A 15,884-nucleotide genomic window follows, 5' to 3' on the forward strand; every position below is an offset into this window, starting at 1 on the left:
ATATTTTCTGTTTTTAAGTTGAAGGGTGTGTATATGTTTGTTAAATACAAAAATAAATTTAAAAAAAATAGATGGGACAGACAGAACAATCTGAAAAAAATTTTAAGACGTGAAAGAAATAAAACTTTTCATAGCCCAACAATATCACCAATAAATCACTAAATACTGCTTTATCTTAATCATCCTTCACTATGGGAAACAGTTTTTTTTTGGCAAACCCGTGTTCAGATGTAACAGCAAACAAACGAAAAACTCAAAAATTGCCTTAATCCATGTAGTATTTCGCCAAACAAACCGCAGGGAAGCCTCTCCTAAAGATGTCAACCATTTAACCATCACATTTGTTTTGGTTCAACATGCTTCCACATGGGGGAGACATGCTCCTCCCAACTCCAACCCCCCCCCTTTTTTCTGTTTGAAAGGAAAGAAAAAAATGGTGAAATACATAAATATTTCCTCTTTGGGGAAGTCATATAAAAATCCAGAGCTCTGTTAGAGACAGCAAAACAGAAACAAACACAAGGAAAGAGACAGTAAGAGAGAGAGACAGACAGTCAGACAGACAGGGAGATGGGAGAAGGGGGAGTGAGGAGTTATTTCAAAGAGTAGAAAATAACGAAAACTGAAGCAAAAGGAAGAGCAAGGAGAAAACACAACTTCTCTGTCTGCAACACTTCGGCTGTGTGTCAAGTCTTTTCCTACCATGGACCAGTCATCCTTGAAGTGACTGTGAGGGCCAAACAAGGACACAAAGCAGAAGAAGAGAGAAAGACAGAGGAGGGAGAAAAGCAGCAAACCTTAGCTGAGGTGAAGAAAAAGCAGCTGTGTGGGAGAGCAGAGGCAAAGAGAGAGCGACAAAAGGCGGGGGAGTGGAGGAGTGAGGAGCCCCGTTCTTCCAGCAAAGTGAGAGGGGAAACGGGGGGAAATAATAAACAGAAGAAGAAGAGGAAGAAGGAGAGGAGTGATAAAGAGTTGGGGAAGGAGGGAGAAGAGTCGGATGGACATGGGGCTTTGTGCTGTTCTCCTGATCTGTCTCTCCCAGGCTGAGCTGGGGAGAGTCTGGGCTCAAGAGCATGAAGGTAAGCAACAAATACACACAGGTATTCACATGGATTCTAATGCCAAGACCATTTTGACAGCCTTTCTTCACAATAGACTTAAGAGCTGCACAGAAGTGAATCCTGTGAAGGTTTAAAGAAATCTGACCTGAATTCTTTGCTGCAACTTCTGGCACCAGGCACGCTTGAAAAATGTTTTTTTGGACACTTTCTTTTTTTCTGTGTACACATATGTGTGAGTGAAGCTAACAGGTCCCCTGACATTTCTCTCTGTCAGTCACAGGAAACACATGAAAGGCTGTGTGCAGGTCTGGATTTTATTCCTAAACCTCTGTATTTCAGATTTAAAAGACAAAAAAAGTTTAAGTGTCTGGTGTTCATTTGCTGGAGAAATATGGATCATGTGATCGGAAATCCGGCATTTTAGAAAGTAAATGTTTGAGGTTAACCAGTAATTTTGGGGATGATTTACGCTTTCATTCCAGCAGGAGTTTTACAGAAGTAGAAAAAGTCAATGGGAGCAGCAGCTGAGTGTTGAATTCTTAAATCTTGGAAGTTTCTTGCTTTACTATGTTGGTTCATTTCATCTCAATCTGTTTTATCACCCAAAATACTTGTGTTCATCTCCTGTATACGCCTGTCATCCTGTGTGTGTGTGTGTGTGTATGTGTGTGTGTGTGTGTGTGTGTGTGTGTGTGTCTCTGTCTGTATGTATGTGTATGCGCATGAATGTATTTTTGTTCTCCTTGGAGATACATTATTTTTAGCCAGCCCCCGTTCTACCGCTGCCTCTCCTCCTCCGACAATCAGCGGTGCTCCAGTTTCTCTGGCCTCTCCTGTGGTCCCAGTTCCTCTGATTAGGGGCCTCACTCTGCAGAGGACAACCCGACAAACTGTGCACACACCAGAGCGACAGATCTCCCCCCCAACATAAGGCAACTTTAAGTCCAGCAAAACATCCATGTTCATCTTCACCACTCAAATTTGCCAAAGCCAGCGATTCGGTTCAAGTTGTCAGCCTCACCCCTGTACAGGGGCCCCTCTATTATGCACCCTTTTCCCACAGCCTGATAACTTCATCTTAGTGCTCACTCACACACCAGAAAGTGGAACAACTCTCTGCTAAATAGGTGGACCTGGAAGCTCGGTGATGTTGTGATTGAAGCGAATGTATTCGTGCCATCCGCCCCAATTTCACAGCTGACTCTGGACCATGCCAAATCTCTTTTGCAGAGCAGCAGAGTTACATAAAATTGGTTGCATGGCCGCTCCCACTCCCTCAAAGGTCAACACCGTCAAAAGAGTGTCTGCTCTTGATCAACAGCACATATTTCAGATCCAAATCTCACCGAAGATAATCTCTATGCAACAGCTCCATGCAGATTTACTTCACCCTTTCTGAGAAAATCCACTGATTGTGGAGCTTCCATTGAAATCAACAGATTTTGGTCCAAAATGTAGCCGTTATAAATGCTGGTGTGGCCGTGCCTTGGGGAAATGGGATCTGTCTGAGGGAATAACTCATTCATGCAAAGACAGGTTGCACATGATAAAAACAAAAATGCATACCTCTATATAAATAGCTGTCATGTTTCTGTTTTGCTGTGTTGGATCTTTCCCCCAGTACTGGTTTCCCCACCCAGAGCGTCACCTCTAATGTTCATCAGGGCACCAAGAGACCTATACACCACGTGGAGCTTAGTCAGCATGTCTGATTGTACCAGTGTTAACAGCCAGATGTGTCGCAATCTTACATAGATTTATAATATTATCCATTCTGACATGAAAAGAAACAACAGAGTAAAGGAGATTCAAGGCTTTAAATTGCTGTATGTGACTTCAGCCATCATAAAATGCTTTTAAAATTTATATTTAGGGAAAGTTCTCTTTAAATTAGACATAATATGGTGTTTGGCCAAGTGACCATTTAAACAGTTTTCAAGTGACAGACGATGAAGCTACAACAACACAATTCAATGTGCCTGCTATCAACACAGATCCGAGAAGTAGATGATGTCGTCAAAAGAAGCTAAGTTTAGGAGGAGACAACTTGATTCACACTGATCAACTCAGGTTTCAGTCTCAGATATGCAGATATGAACCGTTTCAAACCAGACGGCATCAATACAAGGCAATTTGATTCTAAATCTGACTGCTGATCAATAGAAAAGGTGCGACTGAGGTTCCAAACAAATGACCTAGATGAGCTAAAAAAAAAAAAAAATCCCATAACACCAATATTTTCTGTTAAACTTTTTCTAGGTTACCACTGAGAGAATATCTTTAGAGTTTTATCATTTGCTGAATGGAGCATAAGTCTTTAGTCAACTCTTACTACCTGAAGTAGAAGAACCCCGCAACAGAAACAACACACAGGCAAAAAAATCTTTGCTCTCTGGACTACACAAAAATAATGAATTGTGTTTCAATTAGTTAGTTAATTCGTTTTTTGACTTTTTTGATAATCATTAGCTATTTGTGTGTTTAAAGTCATGCCAAACATTTCCCAGTTCCAGTCATTTGTGAGGATTTACTGCTATTCTTGTTCTTGTGAATTATGGACTGTTTGTCATACAAAGCAGGCAATCTCATGACATCCCCTTGGGCTTTTGGAAACTGTGACAGATACTTTTGACAATCGATTAATCAAGAAAATAACTGGCAGATTCATGATCATCAGTGGAAGCACTTTTTCAATTAAATTCAAAGTGCGTCTCAAAGTTTAAACTAAACTGCATATTGACTCTGAAGAGGTTCAGATTCAGATTCATCAGGCGCTACCGTACATTCATGCTAATCTCTTGAAAATTATAAATACTGCAGCACTGAAAAAAAACAAAAAAAAAAAAAACAAAACAGATAAAGTAAAGTACATCTGACCAAGTCCATCTGCAAACTTGATCTACATGTCATCTGCACTAAAAACAGAGAATCTGATCCAAATGTAAACAAAAAACAACTCTGCGACAGTTCATCACATTTTATAAACTCTGAATCAGATCCATTTGTCCATATTTATCTAAACGCCTCATTTTTCCTTTTCTTTTCGGGTCCTTATCAGTCCAGCTGCCAGTGTTTGTGATTGTGTGTTATGGTTACTGCTGTTCCTCTCAGCGTAAGGTGCCAAATGGCTTCCTCCCACGCCATAAGCTCCAGGCTGGTTTTAACACAGATCATCCTTTTAAAATCCAACTACAATAAAAACCACTGTATTAAACTGCGATGACACACATCGAAGTGACCTTGCTCTGTGATTACTCTTCCACCAATCATTCTATTGCCAGACAACTGCAGGTGCTTTGCTAATCCCTGTCCTGATACTAACTCTGTGCCTCATCTAACAGCACAACACAAAACAGGACTGCTACAGGGTCAAGACTCTGTATCCTGAGATTTAATCACCTCTCTCCTCAGCTGTGTTTGGATGGTACATAATGGTCTCTTCAGCGTACTGTATCTGTCTCTGAAGCAAAGTGTTTTACTCCCTTTTGCTGGGCCTGCTGATAATTCTCTTTTCCTCTCAACGATCAAGTACATGTATCCCCGCTTTCACTTCAACTTCAAAGTGTTTTGAATTTACCCAGAAAAAGATTATTTTCAGGGGAAATTTATTTTTCATAAGTGGACTTCATCCAACTGAACAGACTGAAAGAACATTTAGCTTTTGTTGCAGCTGAGGAACGTGGATTTGATTGCTGTCTAGTCTGTCTTCAGTTGCTGTCTAGTCTGCTGATAGTAAAAATGTTACCTTATATGTTTCTTAAATGTCTGTTATTGACAGCAAAAGATTAAAGAAAGGGTAAATAACGATAATAAATAGCTTGAATTTTGCTAGAGATTTAAAAAGAAAAAGAGAGAGAGCGAGAGATCAGGGGGATGAGAAATAGGTGCGTGGGAGATGCTGATGGCATGAATGAACACAATCTGAATATCCACAGCACATTGTATTAGGCTCAAAATGCCGTGTCCTAGTTCGATGTGACTCCCAACACCCACTAGATTTGCAAGGTGGTTGCTGCAATGCAGACACATCTGAGGAGGCAGATACAGTGGACACCAGGTGCCATGGACTCAAAATAGCTGATTATATAATTGCTAACCACACAACATAAACCTGCAGGATTAGAGGTTTCATTCACACCCGGGTCAACACTCCTGCCACTGTAAGATATGATGGATTAAACAGCAGGAAATCTGGCATTCTGCAGATGCACCAATGTAAATTGACACCATTCTGGCAGTAAATAGGAATATTCTAAATTTAGAGGACTGTCAGTATCATTCCTGTGTATTTTATTCTAATATAAGCAGCAGCAGGGTGTATATTTACAATTAAACCATCTGCTCTTCACTGGCAAATTTGTCACATCTGTTATTTTAGTTGTTGGATTTTTTGGACCCTGTTTCAAAGCCACCAGGATGTTTTTCTGCACCACTTTGCACATTCCCAGTGCAGGTTCCACATACACATGTGTCTGCCAGACCTGACGCTACTGAGGTCAGCTTAACTCAAGTCCTTATGTAAAACCCAACCCACTCTTGAACTCTTTTCAGGCCTGTTTTGTTGGAAGTTCATCTAGGCCCACATGCAGACAGTTACACAAGGTAAGAGATGTTCCAGGAAAGAAAACAAGTTCAATGCTTAGAGAGTCTGAAAAGCTCAAATCTGAATTTGTGGAGATGGTGGATCATATACTAGATATCTACACTTCTCAAGGACTTGATGTTCATTCTGTAATAATGAATGCAGAGTCTCTGATCTGCCTCCTCCTCACTGCTCTTCCTCATCTCTTCCCCCTGCTGTTTGACGCCTCCTCAGCTGTTTAGTAATGATGGTGATGAGTGCTGCCAATCTGACCCAATTAGGAGCCTCTTGTTCTGGTGCTGTGGAAATAGCTTCCACTGCACCATAATCAAACAAGATTCCTCATTAGAGCCATCTCCCCTGTGTGTGAGATAACCTCTTGTTGTTTCTTTCCCATGTCCCATTTTGTTTAAGTCTTTTCATTGTCTCTGTCATTGTATTTCACTTGTCAATAGAAAATTCACTTCATTAAATCTTTATGCAATGTGTGCCCCTCAGTATATGATGATAAAATCGTATAATATACAGAATATTACAGCAGAAGGAAAAATATGTCAACTTGTGAGCTTTACAGGTGTTGGTAGTCAGATGCTGTTTCCTTTGTACAAAGCAAGGCTAGCACTTTCCCCCATTTCCAGTCTTAAGTCTATGCTAAGCTAACCGCTGTAGCTTAGACATTTTCAAAACAAACACAAGACTGGTATAGATCGTCTCATCTTACTAAGAAAGCAAATCAGCATGTTTCCCAAAATGTTGCACTATTCATTAACAGCTATTTTTACATAATCTGCTGTACCTAACAAATGGTTAAGAGAGTCCACATGCCCAACATCCAGTAGGTTGTGGTAACATTCAGAGGGAAAAACACATACTTTGACCATGTAGGTCAACATTATGCAGACACCCAAACATTACAGCCATATGTGATTGTTAAAAATCTCATTCCAAAAACAATCTGCTGCTATAACAGCGTCAACTCTTCTGGTTCAGGGTTTCCACAAGATTTCAGACAACTGGCTGCAGGAATTCGCTCCCGCTCGGCCACATGGGCATAAGTGAAGTCCAACACTGATGTGGGGTGATAAGGCCCGGTTCAGTCAGCGTTCAAGTTCGTCTCAAAGATGTTGGATGGGGTTTGAGGTCTGAGGTTTGAGGTCAGGGCTTCATGCAAGTCAATCCAGTTCCTCAACACAAACCTGGGACAACCATTTCTTTACAGACGTGGCTTTGTGCAGGGGGGTCATTGTCATGTTGATACAGGAGAGGAACTGAGGAAAACTGTCAGAGCTGGAAGCAAACTATTGTCTAAACTATAATGAATGATTTAGCATTAACCTTGTAAATGGAACAAACAGAACTAGCCAAAAACGTTTGCGCAAAAAAACAACAGCTCCAGACCAAGACTACAAAAAAGTATAAACAGGATCCATGGTGTCTACATATCTTTGGTTATATGTTATAAACACAAGTTCAAAAGTGAGAGGTTGAGAGGGAGATCTGAACCTCAGGCAGGCTCTTGTCTTTCCCTCTCTCAAGATGTTCATGACATGCTGTTACATCAGTTCAGTGAACTAACAGCTCACATAAAAAATCCAGACAGAAAAAACTGGATTTAATCCCTTAACTTGTTCTTCAGTAGGAAAACAGCAGAGATCTTCGCTCTGCTGAACAACCGGTCAGTTCTGCTGACATAGTAACTCTGCCGACCATAAATGTGCACAGAGCAGTGAGTCATGGATCAATTTACTGTGAAAAAAAAAAAAAAAAAAAAAAACACGAAACAAAGGAAATACATTCCTGAAGGGAAATGTGAAAAAATATAAACATCCATCTGTGATCTGTTGAGCAGATGACATGAAAACCCGCACTAATGTTTTATCATGAATCAATTAGTTGATAACGAGCCAAAACACACGTGACACATGATTAGTTTAAAATGCAGAGATAGAGATTAAAAACAAATCATGGCTCTATTTCTGCATGACAGATGTAAAGAAAACATACTTATGAGTCTTTTCTTTTTTTCCCTGGTGTTGTGAGTTGAGTTTTTTTTTCCTCCTGTATTTTTCAGTTATTGATCCAAAAACTCTAAACATGGATTTCAAGACAAAGCCTCTTGTCCCTGCAGAGTTCAAGAGACATCTGTTTTTTCATGGAGTCAGTGCTCTTGCATGTCTCTGTGTTGACACTACTCAGTCACCACAATCCCTGTCTTGTTCTAGGTGCACTGAGCCGGACTCCTCTGCGGGCAGATGGGGATCCATCCGGTTTTCACCCCCACGAGCACAAAGAAACCAGCAACACACAGGCCGAAGGTGGAGGCGGAGGCGGAGGAGGAGGAGTCGATATCAGCCCCCTGCCTGACGACATGACCCGCATATTAGTGAGATTCATACAGCCCACTTCCATTATTTACTGTTACTACATCTGTCAAGCTTTGCGCTCTAGCACAGCACACATGCAGTCTACCATGATGAACGCAGCAGACTTACCGCTTGAAATTGTCGTTATTTAAATAACTGGTGGTTGATTTCAGAAGCAAGCTTCTCATTTCTAGCCGACAACTGCGGACTGAAATTTTGATTGAGTGTAGATTGATGAGCATAAAATGCCATTTTATCAATTTAAAAGGAAATCTACAACACAGTAAAGTGTGCAAAAGTGAAAGGGTCTTTCTGAAGCCTCTGTACATGATATCATGGCTCAGACTGAGACTAAAGCTACTGCAGGACCAAGATAAAACGTTGGCATCCTCATCAGTTGAACCATGTAGAAGACATGGAATTAAAACAACATATTGTTGTATTTCATGGTATCTTATTAGCCCTAGTTAAATTGGAAAGAAGAAAAATGTTACTTCAGTCCAACACTACCACTTTTCACTGTTCACTATAGAAAAACCATAGTTGGACATCAACACAATAGTTAGATTAATGATTAATTTTCAGACAGTATGTTTCACTTTTACAAGATAAAAGGGTGTGAGGACGTGATTGTTCAAATGTAATACTTGGGTAACAAGTTCGGCTGGAGTTGGTGAAATTTAAACTTCCCCCAAATGCAGCACAGAGCTGTTAATACATGTAATGAGCTTGCTTCATAGTGCAACATGGGCTGATGTAAGGAGCTAGCAACATGTAGTTAGCAGAAGTCCCAGAACACTTCGCTAGCTTGGAAAGCTAAGAAACAACAACTGAATTAATCCATACAGGTGCTTTATTCTATGGCACTAGACAACAACCATACAATGCCAGGTCTCCACAGCACAACAGTGGTTCATTCAAGTGCATCTCAGATAGAGCAGTTGGACAGCAACACAGCTCGTGGGAGGCTCCAGTTTGTGTTGCAGTTCTGTATTACTGTAGAACCATGTAGCTCAATTGACTGTTAAGCCGCATTTAGACCAAGTGCCAGGTACTTTTCTTCAGGAACTAAAAGGTTCCTGTGGCCCATTGTTGTCTGAAGAACGCACATAGTTCCTCAAAAAGGTTCCCGGGGAGAGTTTCTGTGGTGGAAATGCGGTTTTACACTAGCCACAGCCATGAAAACTGACTGAGAAAAACTGCGACAAAAGTAGTGACTGGCGATGAGGTCAAAACTACAGAATAGGTTGTTGTAAACTGATTTACAGTGGAAATATGACATTAAGACGTTGTATCTCTTAGCTCTTCATAAAAACATTTTGTTAACCGCTCCTAGCAACTGCTGCCGTAACTTTTCTTTCAACTAAAAATAACATCAGCATGACGGGTACGTCACTCGCTGTTTACTTTTGGAAAAACAAAACATTTCCATCTCCCAACAAGAACCTGGCCAACATGAACAAAATGTCAAGCTAAATGAATGAAGTGAAACTAAAAAGTAATTTTTTTTATCTGGTTTATCCTAAATTACATTGTTTAAGCTTTAACCTGACAGTGGGTTGTGATAATACTGAGCTGAAAGGTCAACCAGGGTTATAATCTTTATTCTCACAAAGTTAAGAAGCTTTGAGCGGAGGTCATTGTTATTAGGTGTTTGCCAGTTGGACGTATCCTTTGCCATTTTCCATTCATTACCTTTTAGATCTCTGTGTGTGTGACCGCGTGTGTCCGTGTGTGCGTGTCCGTGTGTGTCCGTGTGTGTGTGTGTGTGTGTAATGAGGTTTTATTTGTCTTATGTCCCAGACTCGTCTTTCACTTAAATCAGCCTCAGTAAAATTCAACCCAAATAAATTGTGTTGTACTTTTTTTTCCCTCTCCCTACAATTCAAATTGAAAACAGACGACAACCTCAACCTGCCAACTTACAGTGTTTGTTTAAGCGTGGCTGTGCGTTAGTATGTGCACATGTGTGTGCTCGTGAATGACTCACTTGGACAAGATCACAAGTAGCTCTGTTGTACTGCTGCTGTTGCCTTTTTTGGGAGGTCTGATCCCAATTTCCGAGACCCTCCATCTCTTGTCCAACCGGAATCTCTTCAATAAATCAGTCAGCTGTGAGGGAAAATAGTATATGATTGTTCCCATCTCCTCACCTAGAAATCCCAAACCCCTCCCACCCTCTCGAAAACACAGGCTGCTGTCAGGCAGTAGAGATGGGAGAAAAAAAGTGGGTCACTTTCTGTATGTGGAGCAGCCGGAGAGGCACTGAGAGCGCTGCATTTAACTGCTCCACTTTCTGAGCCCACACTAAACCCCAGAACCATTGCTCTCTGTCACCTTCAACTGTGGCATACATTAATAATGCCATCAAGACTAGATATCTGTTGGAAGACACAGGTCCTCGTTGTCAAAGCACTGTGTGTAATGTGTAAACAGCTCCCCCAAGTGGAACTGTATGGACAGAAATAGAGGAGAGAAATCCTCAGATGTCCAAGTGCAGTGGTTCCCAGCTAACCCTTAACACCAAGCAATTTCCTCTCATAACCTTTTTGATAGCCTGTATGTCTTTGATCTTTTGATTGATATGCTCACAAGTTACTTTCTCATTTGAATAATTATCATAAGAATTTTGTGTAGTCCAGTGTATTTCTTACCTGGCGGCTCTCACGACACCATAGGGCGTGCCGTTAACCCAACTGGGAACAACTGTCTGCGTGTGACATCAGCCCTGATCCTCTCTGGTTCATCAACACAAGGAGACTTGATCATGTCATGGCAAAATGTCTGAATAAAAGAAAATTGAATGTTTCAGTCAAGATATTATTAATGCAATTCAACAGATTTCAGGATGCTGCTTCTGATCCCTCTCCAAACATAAATATGCAGAGTTGTGTGTAGGGAAGAGATCAAATTATTGTAAAATGTGGTTAAAAGAGGGTGTAGATGTTAGAAAATCTTCAAAGATTAATTATATCCTATCAGTGTGATGTGAATGAAATATAATGCAGAACTGCAGATAATTCGTTTCATTATTGATTATTCTGCCACGTATTTTCTCAGTACAAATCTACTACAGTATATATTCTTTAAGACTAAGAGTCCAATACGGGCCTAGGGTTTAATTTCTCCAGCCCTAACTGGCACCTACAATAATTTAAGAACTGTAGAGGACAATGATATGAATTGTGAAATAGTCATATTATTAATAAAGCAAATTAATGAATTTCAGAAACCTACTCTAATCTATCTCACCATGTTCTGACAAGTTCACTCTCGTAATGAGTGTCCTCTTTCTCTCAGGAGGACACCAAGAGTTACTACACATGGCAGAGCTTTGGTCCAACTGACAGACAGACTGAAGACTTGTGGGTAGATTTGAACACGCTGCACAAGAGCCAAGTCCGAATCCATGGCATACTGTCCAATACACATCGACAGGCAGCGGTGAGACGCGCACACGCGCGCACACACACTTTGGATTTAACACCCAGACATGTCTGATATTTCTTCTTTTCCACAGAGGGTGGCACTTTCTTTTGATTTCCCTTTTTATGGACACTACTTGAGACAAATTATCGTAGCAACTGGCGGTGAGTTTTACTTTACATTACTTGGTCTCATCTGCTTTACTCTTCCAATCAGGAGACCAAACGTCTACCAATGCACTGAAGGAGGCTCTGTTCTACCCTGGGGAAATATTCAGGGATACCAGGCCATAATATATCTAATTAAATGTACATGCCTTCATTTCTTTGATGGTTTTAATTGCTTAAAGACCTGCTGTGCGTGTCCTAAATTCTTTATCATAAAAAGATTGAGTTGTTTGTTGATTCAACATTGATTGAATATCCTGTAATGGGGATAAAACGTTCACAGTTTTATACTTTTTTTTAATTATTTTTATGTATTTATCCTGCTTTGACAACGTAAACTTAACTTAAAGGTCCACTTACTAGCTTTTTCCAGAGCTTTTAACTGCATCTTGAAAAAAGTCATAGTAGATATTGCTTGTAGACAAAGGGTCTCAGAGAAAAACAATGTAGGAATTTTCTGAATGAAGCATTTTTAACGTATGTACCTGCGTTTCTGACCCCCCCCCCCCAGGGTTCATCTTCATGGGGGAGATTACTCATCGAATGCTGACTGCCACACAGTACGTTGCCCCCCTCATGGCCAACTTTGACCCCAGCTTCTCCAAAAACTCAACAGTGAGGTACTCGGACAACGGTAAATGGGAGCTTCTCAGTGACGCCTGTAGTGTTTGGGAGCTCCTGGATTTCTCTGACTGGCCTCTGCGTCTCACTCTGCTCAGGTAACCTATTCGTGGTGCAGTGGGACAAGGTGCGGCTAAAGGACCGAGAGGCTGAAGGAGCTTTTACTTTCCAGGCAGCCCTCCACCGAAATGGAACCATTGTTTTCAACTACAGAGATGTAAGTTATGGAGTTCAGCTACACTGTTCTCTTCTTCATCATCTGTATGGTCACTGTTATGAGGAAACAGAACAAATCTTCTGATTGTATGTCAGGTTTAGCCACGTTAAAACAAACTGCTGTTCTTTTTCAGATCCCCCTGCCAGTGGAGAAAATTAATTCCACCGAGCATCCAGTGAAAGTGGGACTGTCTGATGCTTTCATGGCATTCCTCTCCTCCTCGCAGCTCTCAGGTCAGATTTTAAACTAACTTCAAAATCTCTGGATGCATATTGGTGCCATGATGACCAAAAAACCTGTTTCTTGTTCTTTGATAATTCAATATATTTCTTGTTATTATGACATATCAACCGTTTTTCATTATAAAAACAAGCATTTCTCATTATAACAAACTTCCAATTTTGTAACAAAGCTTTAGGATTTTGGTGTATATGTTATCACATTACTTAAAACCTCAAATTGACATTGGCATATGCCTTATAAACTGGGCCTTACTTTTTTATAAACAGAGAAACTTTCATATGTTTTGGTAATATGATCTATTTAAAGTAAAAAGAGGAGAAATAAGCCCATCAACACGTGTGTATTGCAAATGGCTCACTGTTAACTAATTAAGGGGTTTGTACTTTTTAATCTGTTGAAGCTATAGACACCTGAACATCTGGTGCAACAGGTGCAATTGATAACATTAAAAAAACAACTGCATTCTGTTTAGAGGAGCTAGTTCCAGCTAGTAGGTCCTGATACTGTGCGTGCTGGCTCACTGACATGGCCTGTTGAGATGGAGCTGAGCCATCGTTGAAATTTGTTTCTCTTTTGTCAATGACTGATTTTTTTTTAGGAATTTATGCTTTTTTTTTTTCATAATATTCTGTAAAAGCAGAGTAGCTTTTAATCCATACGGCAAAAACGTAAACATACCAACATTTTATAATTGTCTTGAAGATCCAAAGCGGCGCACTATCTACGAGTATCATCGTGTGGAGATTGACACAGCAAAGATTGTTAACAGATCTGCATTTGAGTTCACTCCTCTACCCAGTAAGTATTTTGACTATCTGGCTTTCATATGACAGCCTAGCTTCATCATTCACCTCTCTAACTCCAGAGCACTGTATCTCATTCCTCCAGCTTGTCTTCAGCACACATCCTGTGATCTCTGCCTAACATCCAACTTGACAACCGACTGTGGCTGGTGCAACACACTTCAACGGTAGGTGGAAGCTCTAAAGATTTATCTTGCAATGAAGCTGTAGAGAGCCTGGCTCTTCTCATTACGTTCTCACTGTGTTTCAGATGTTCTGACGGTATTGACCGGCATAGACAAGAGTGGTTAGATTATAACTGCCCTGAAGAGGTGAGACACATTATCCATGTATAAATTACCATGATGATATTTCATTGTTTTTTGAGTCATTTATATTGGTATTCTCTCAGGCTAAAGGCACATGTGAGGACTACAACCCGATACTACCTGAGGGATCCATGAGCTCCTTCAACCACTCTTCCCCAGGTCCAACGCCTTCTTCAGCAGTGCTCGAAGACCAGCCTGTCACTAGCGGTGAGTTTCTCTGCAGCAAGGATCTAGGTGGAACAGAACAGATCAGAACTATACAAACATCCAGGTTAGTCAACCTCATTCAAAAGAGTATACAAAGGTAAACAGTATAATTATGACCCCAAACTATTCAATGTAAACATCTATCACAGTTTATAAACATATTTCCTGGTTCACCTTTGACCTAGCCTGCTTGCCATAGATGTGTGTGTGCAGTTTTCCTGTACATTTAAGGATTATTACCAAGATAATAAGTGCACTCACTTTCATTAAGGCCCTAAGGTCAGCCAACCAGCTTTAACAATACCCGGAGTCTCAGTTTTCTTTCCTTTCAGATTTACAGACGGGTTCTTCAAAGCATAAGGGGATAACAGAGAACACGGCCATCATAGCAGGTGTGGTGGCTGCCCTTGTTCTGCTTGTAGCTCTGACCTTACTGGCTGTCTACTACATCAACACACACCCTACAGTTGCTCCACCGTTCTACCTCATGCAGGTGAGAAAAAGAACCTCAGGCTCCACCTACACATCACAGCTTCATACACTCTGTAGAGTCAACAGTTCAAGTTTTTCTGATGCCTGGCCTTCAGCAACTACTGTCTGTTGTTTGTAGCGACACACCAATAACTACTGGCCCTCTATGAAGTTCCGCAACCAGGGTTGCCACTCCAGTTACGCTGAGGTTGAGCTTGGGGGTCACGAAAAAGAAGGTTTCATTGAAGCTGAGCAGTGTTGCTAAGGGTCCTGGACTTGCAGGACTCAGAAGAAGAAAGGACACCATCTTGAGGATTGTAACGGCACTACAGGGGGATGAATACGGACGACCAGCCAGACCATTGACACAGGATGCCCTACTCCAACCTTGGCGGCTGGACAGTGTTTACTGTAACTGCTCTCGTAGCTCTTTCCAGCTTTCTCTGTGTATCTTGCTCTTTGCCATCGCACACAGGAGACTGGCCATATTAGCCAAGGGTTGGAGGGTCTGAGAGGAAGACGACTGCACAGAAATGATGAGATGCAAATGTGTAACTGTACAAAACCCATCTATCCAAGGGGATGTCAGGGAATGAATTGAACTAGCCTTCATACTGCAAACCAATGTACAGCTCAACTTAACTATGTATTTTTTGTTTTTACCCAGTCTATGGAATTATTTTTGTTTCTTGAAACTTCTACGCGAGCAATGATTGGTTCATAAAATGTTATATCTCTGGACTACAACAGATATTTAGCTATACTGTATTACTGATAGTGATTATAATGATCATCTCAAACTTCTCTGGAGAAAAATGTTTGGATGAATTGTAGAGATGTCAAGTTATGAGAGTTTTCTTTTGACCTTTCTCTTTAAATGTCTTCTAATAAAAGCTGGTGGTGAGTGTTGACATTAATCTTGTGCTTGGTGAGGAGACGAAAACAAATGGCACAGATCATCTTGAGTGTGAACAGGTGGTTACGATGAGTGTTTCCGACTCTGTCACCTGTCAGTTATTGTTAGTTGTAGCTATATCAATATACTACTGTATCACTGAGGTAAATGACGTGGTGGGAGAGGAGAGATGGCCGCCACTGTCAGGTGAGTGGCACTGGGGCAAAAATATGTGTGTGTGTGTGTGTGTGTGTGTGTGTGTGTGTGTGTGTGTGTGTGTGTGTGTGGTTTCTGAATGACAAACATGATACAAACAAAACGAGTGAATATAAGGGATTGATGACAAGTAGGCCACATGATGTAGCCATAAGACTAGCTACAAGAAACACACACTTATCCCAATGACACATTGGGCCTAAATCATTTATGTCCCAAAGCCATCAACGAGGCAGAGGCTGCAATTACAGCAAGTCTAGCTATAGCAAGCCAAGACAGTTATTCCTGTAGTGTTTGTTTAGCT

General features: G+C 40.9%; 1 protein-coding gene across 1 annotated transcript; it reads left to right on the forward strand.

The window, feature by feature from the left end:
* The first annotated feature begins 489 nt into the window (after positions 1-489).
* Positions 490-15,380, forward strand: plxdc1 (plexin domain containing 1). Its single transcript, XM_023407823.2, has 13 exons — positions 490-1,079; positions 7,866-8,026; positions 11,307-11,450; positions 11,527-11,596; positions 12,111-12,233; positions 12,319-12,437; positions 12,571-12,670; positions 13,383-13,478; positions 13,569-13,650; positions 13,734-13,794; positions 13,875-13,998; positions 14,331-14,491; positions 14,609-15,380. The coding sequence occupies exons 1-13, from the start codon at positions 998-1,000 to the stop codon at positions 14,732-14,734; spliced, it is 1,449 nt and encodes a 482-aa protein (XP_023263591.1). The 5' UTR covers positions 490-997; the 3' UTR covers positions 14,735-15,380.
* The last annotated feature ends 504 nt before the right edge of the window (positions 15,381-15,884 follow it).

This window comes from Seriola lalandi, unplaced genomic scaffold (genome assembly GCF_002814215.2).
Source record: "Seriola lalandi dorsalis isolate HSWRI2012SDOR001 ecotype SW California unplaced genomic scaffold, Sedor1 jcf7180002054346, whole genome shotgun sequence".
NCBI lineage: Eukaryota > Metazoa > Chordata > Actinopteri > Carangiformes > Carangidae > Seriola > Seriola lalandi.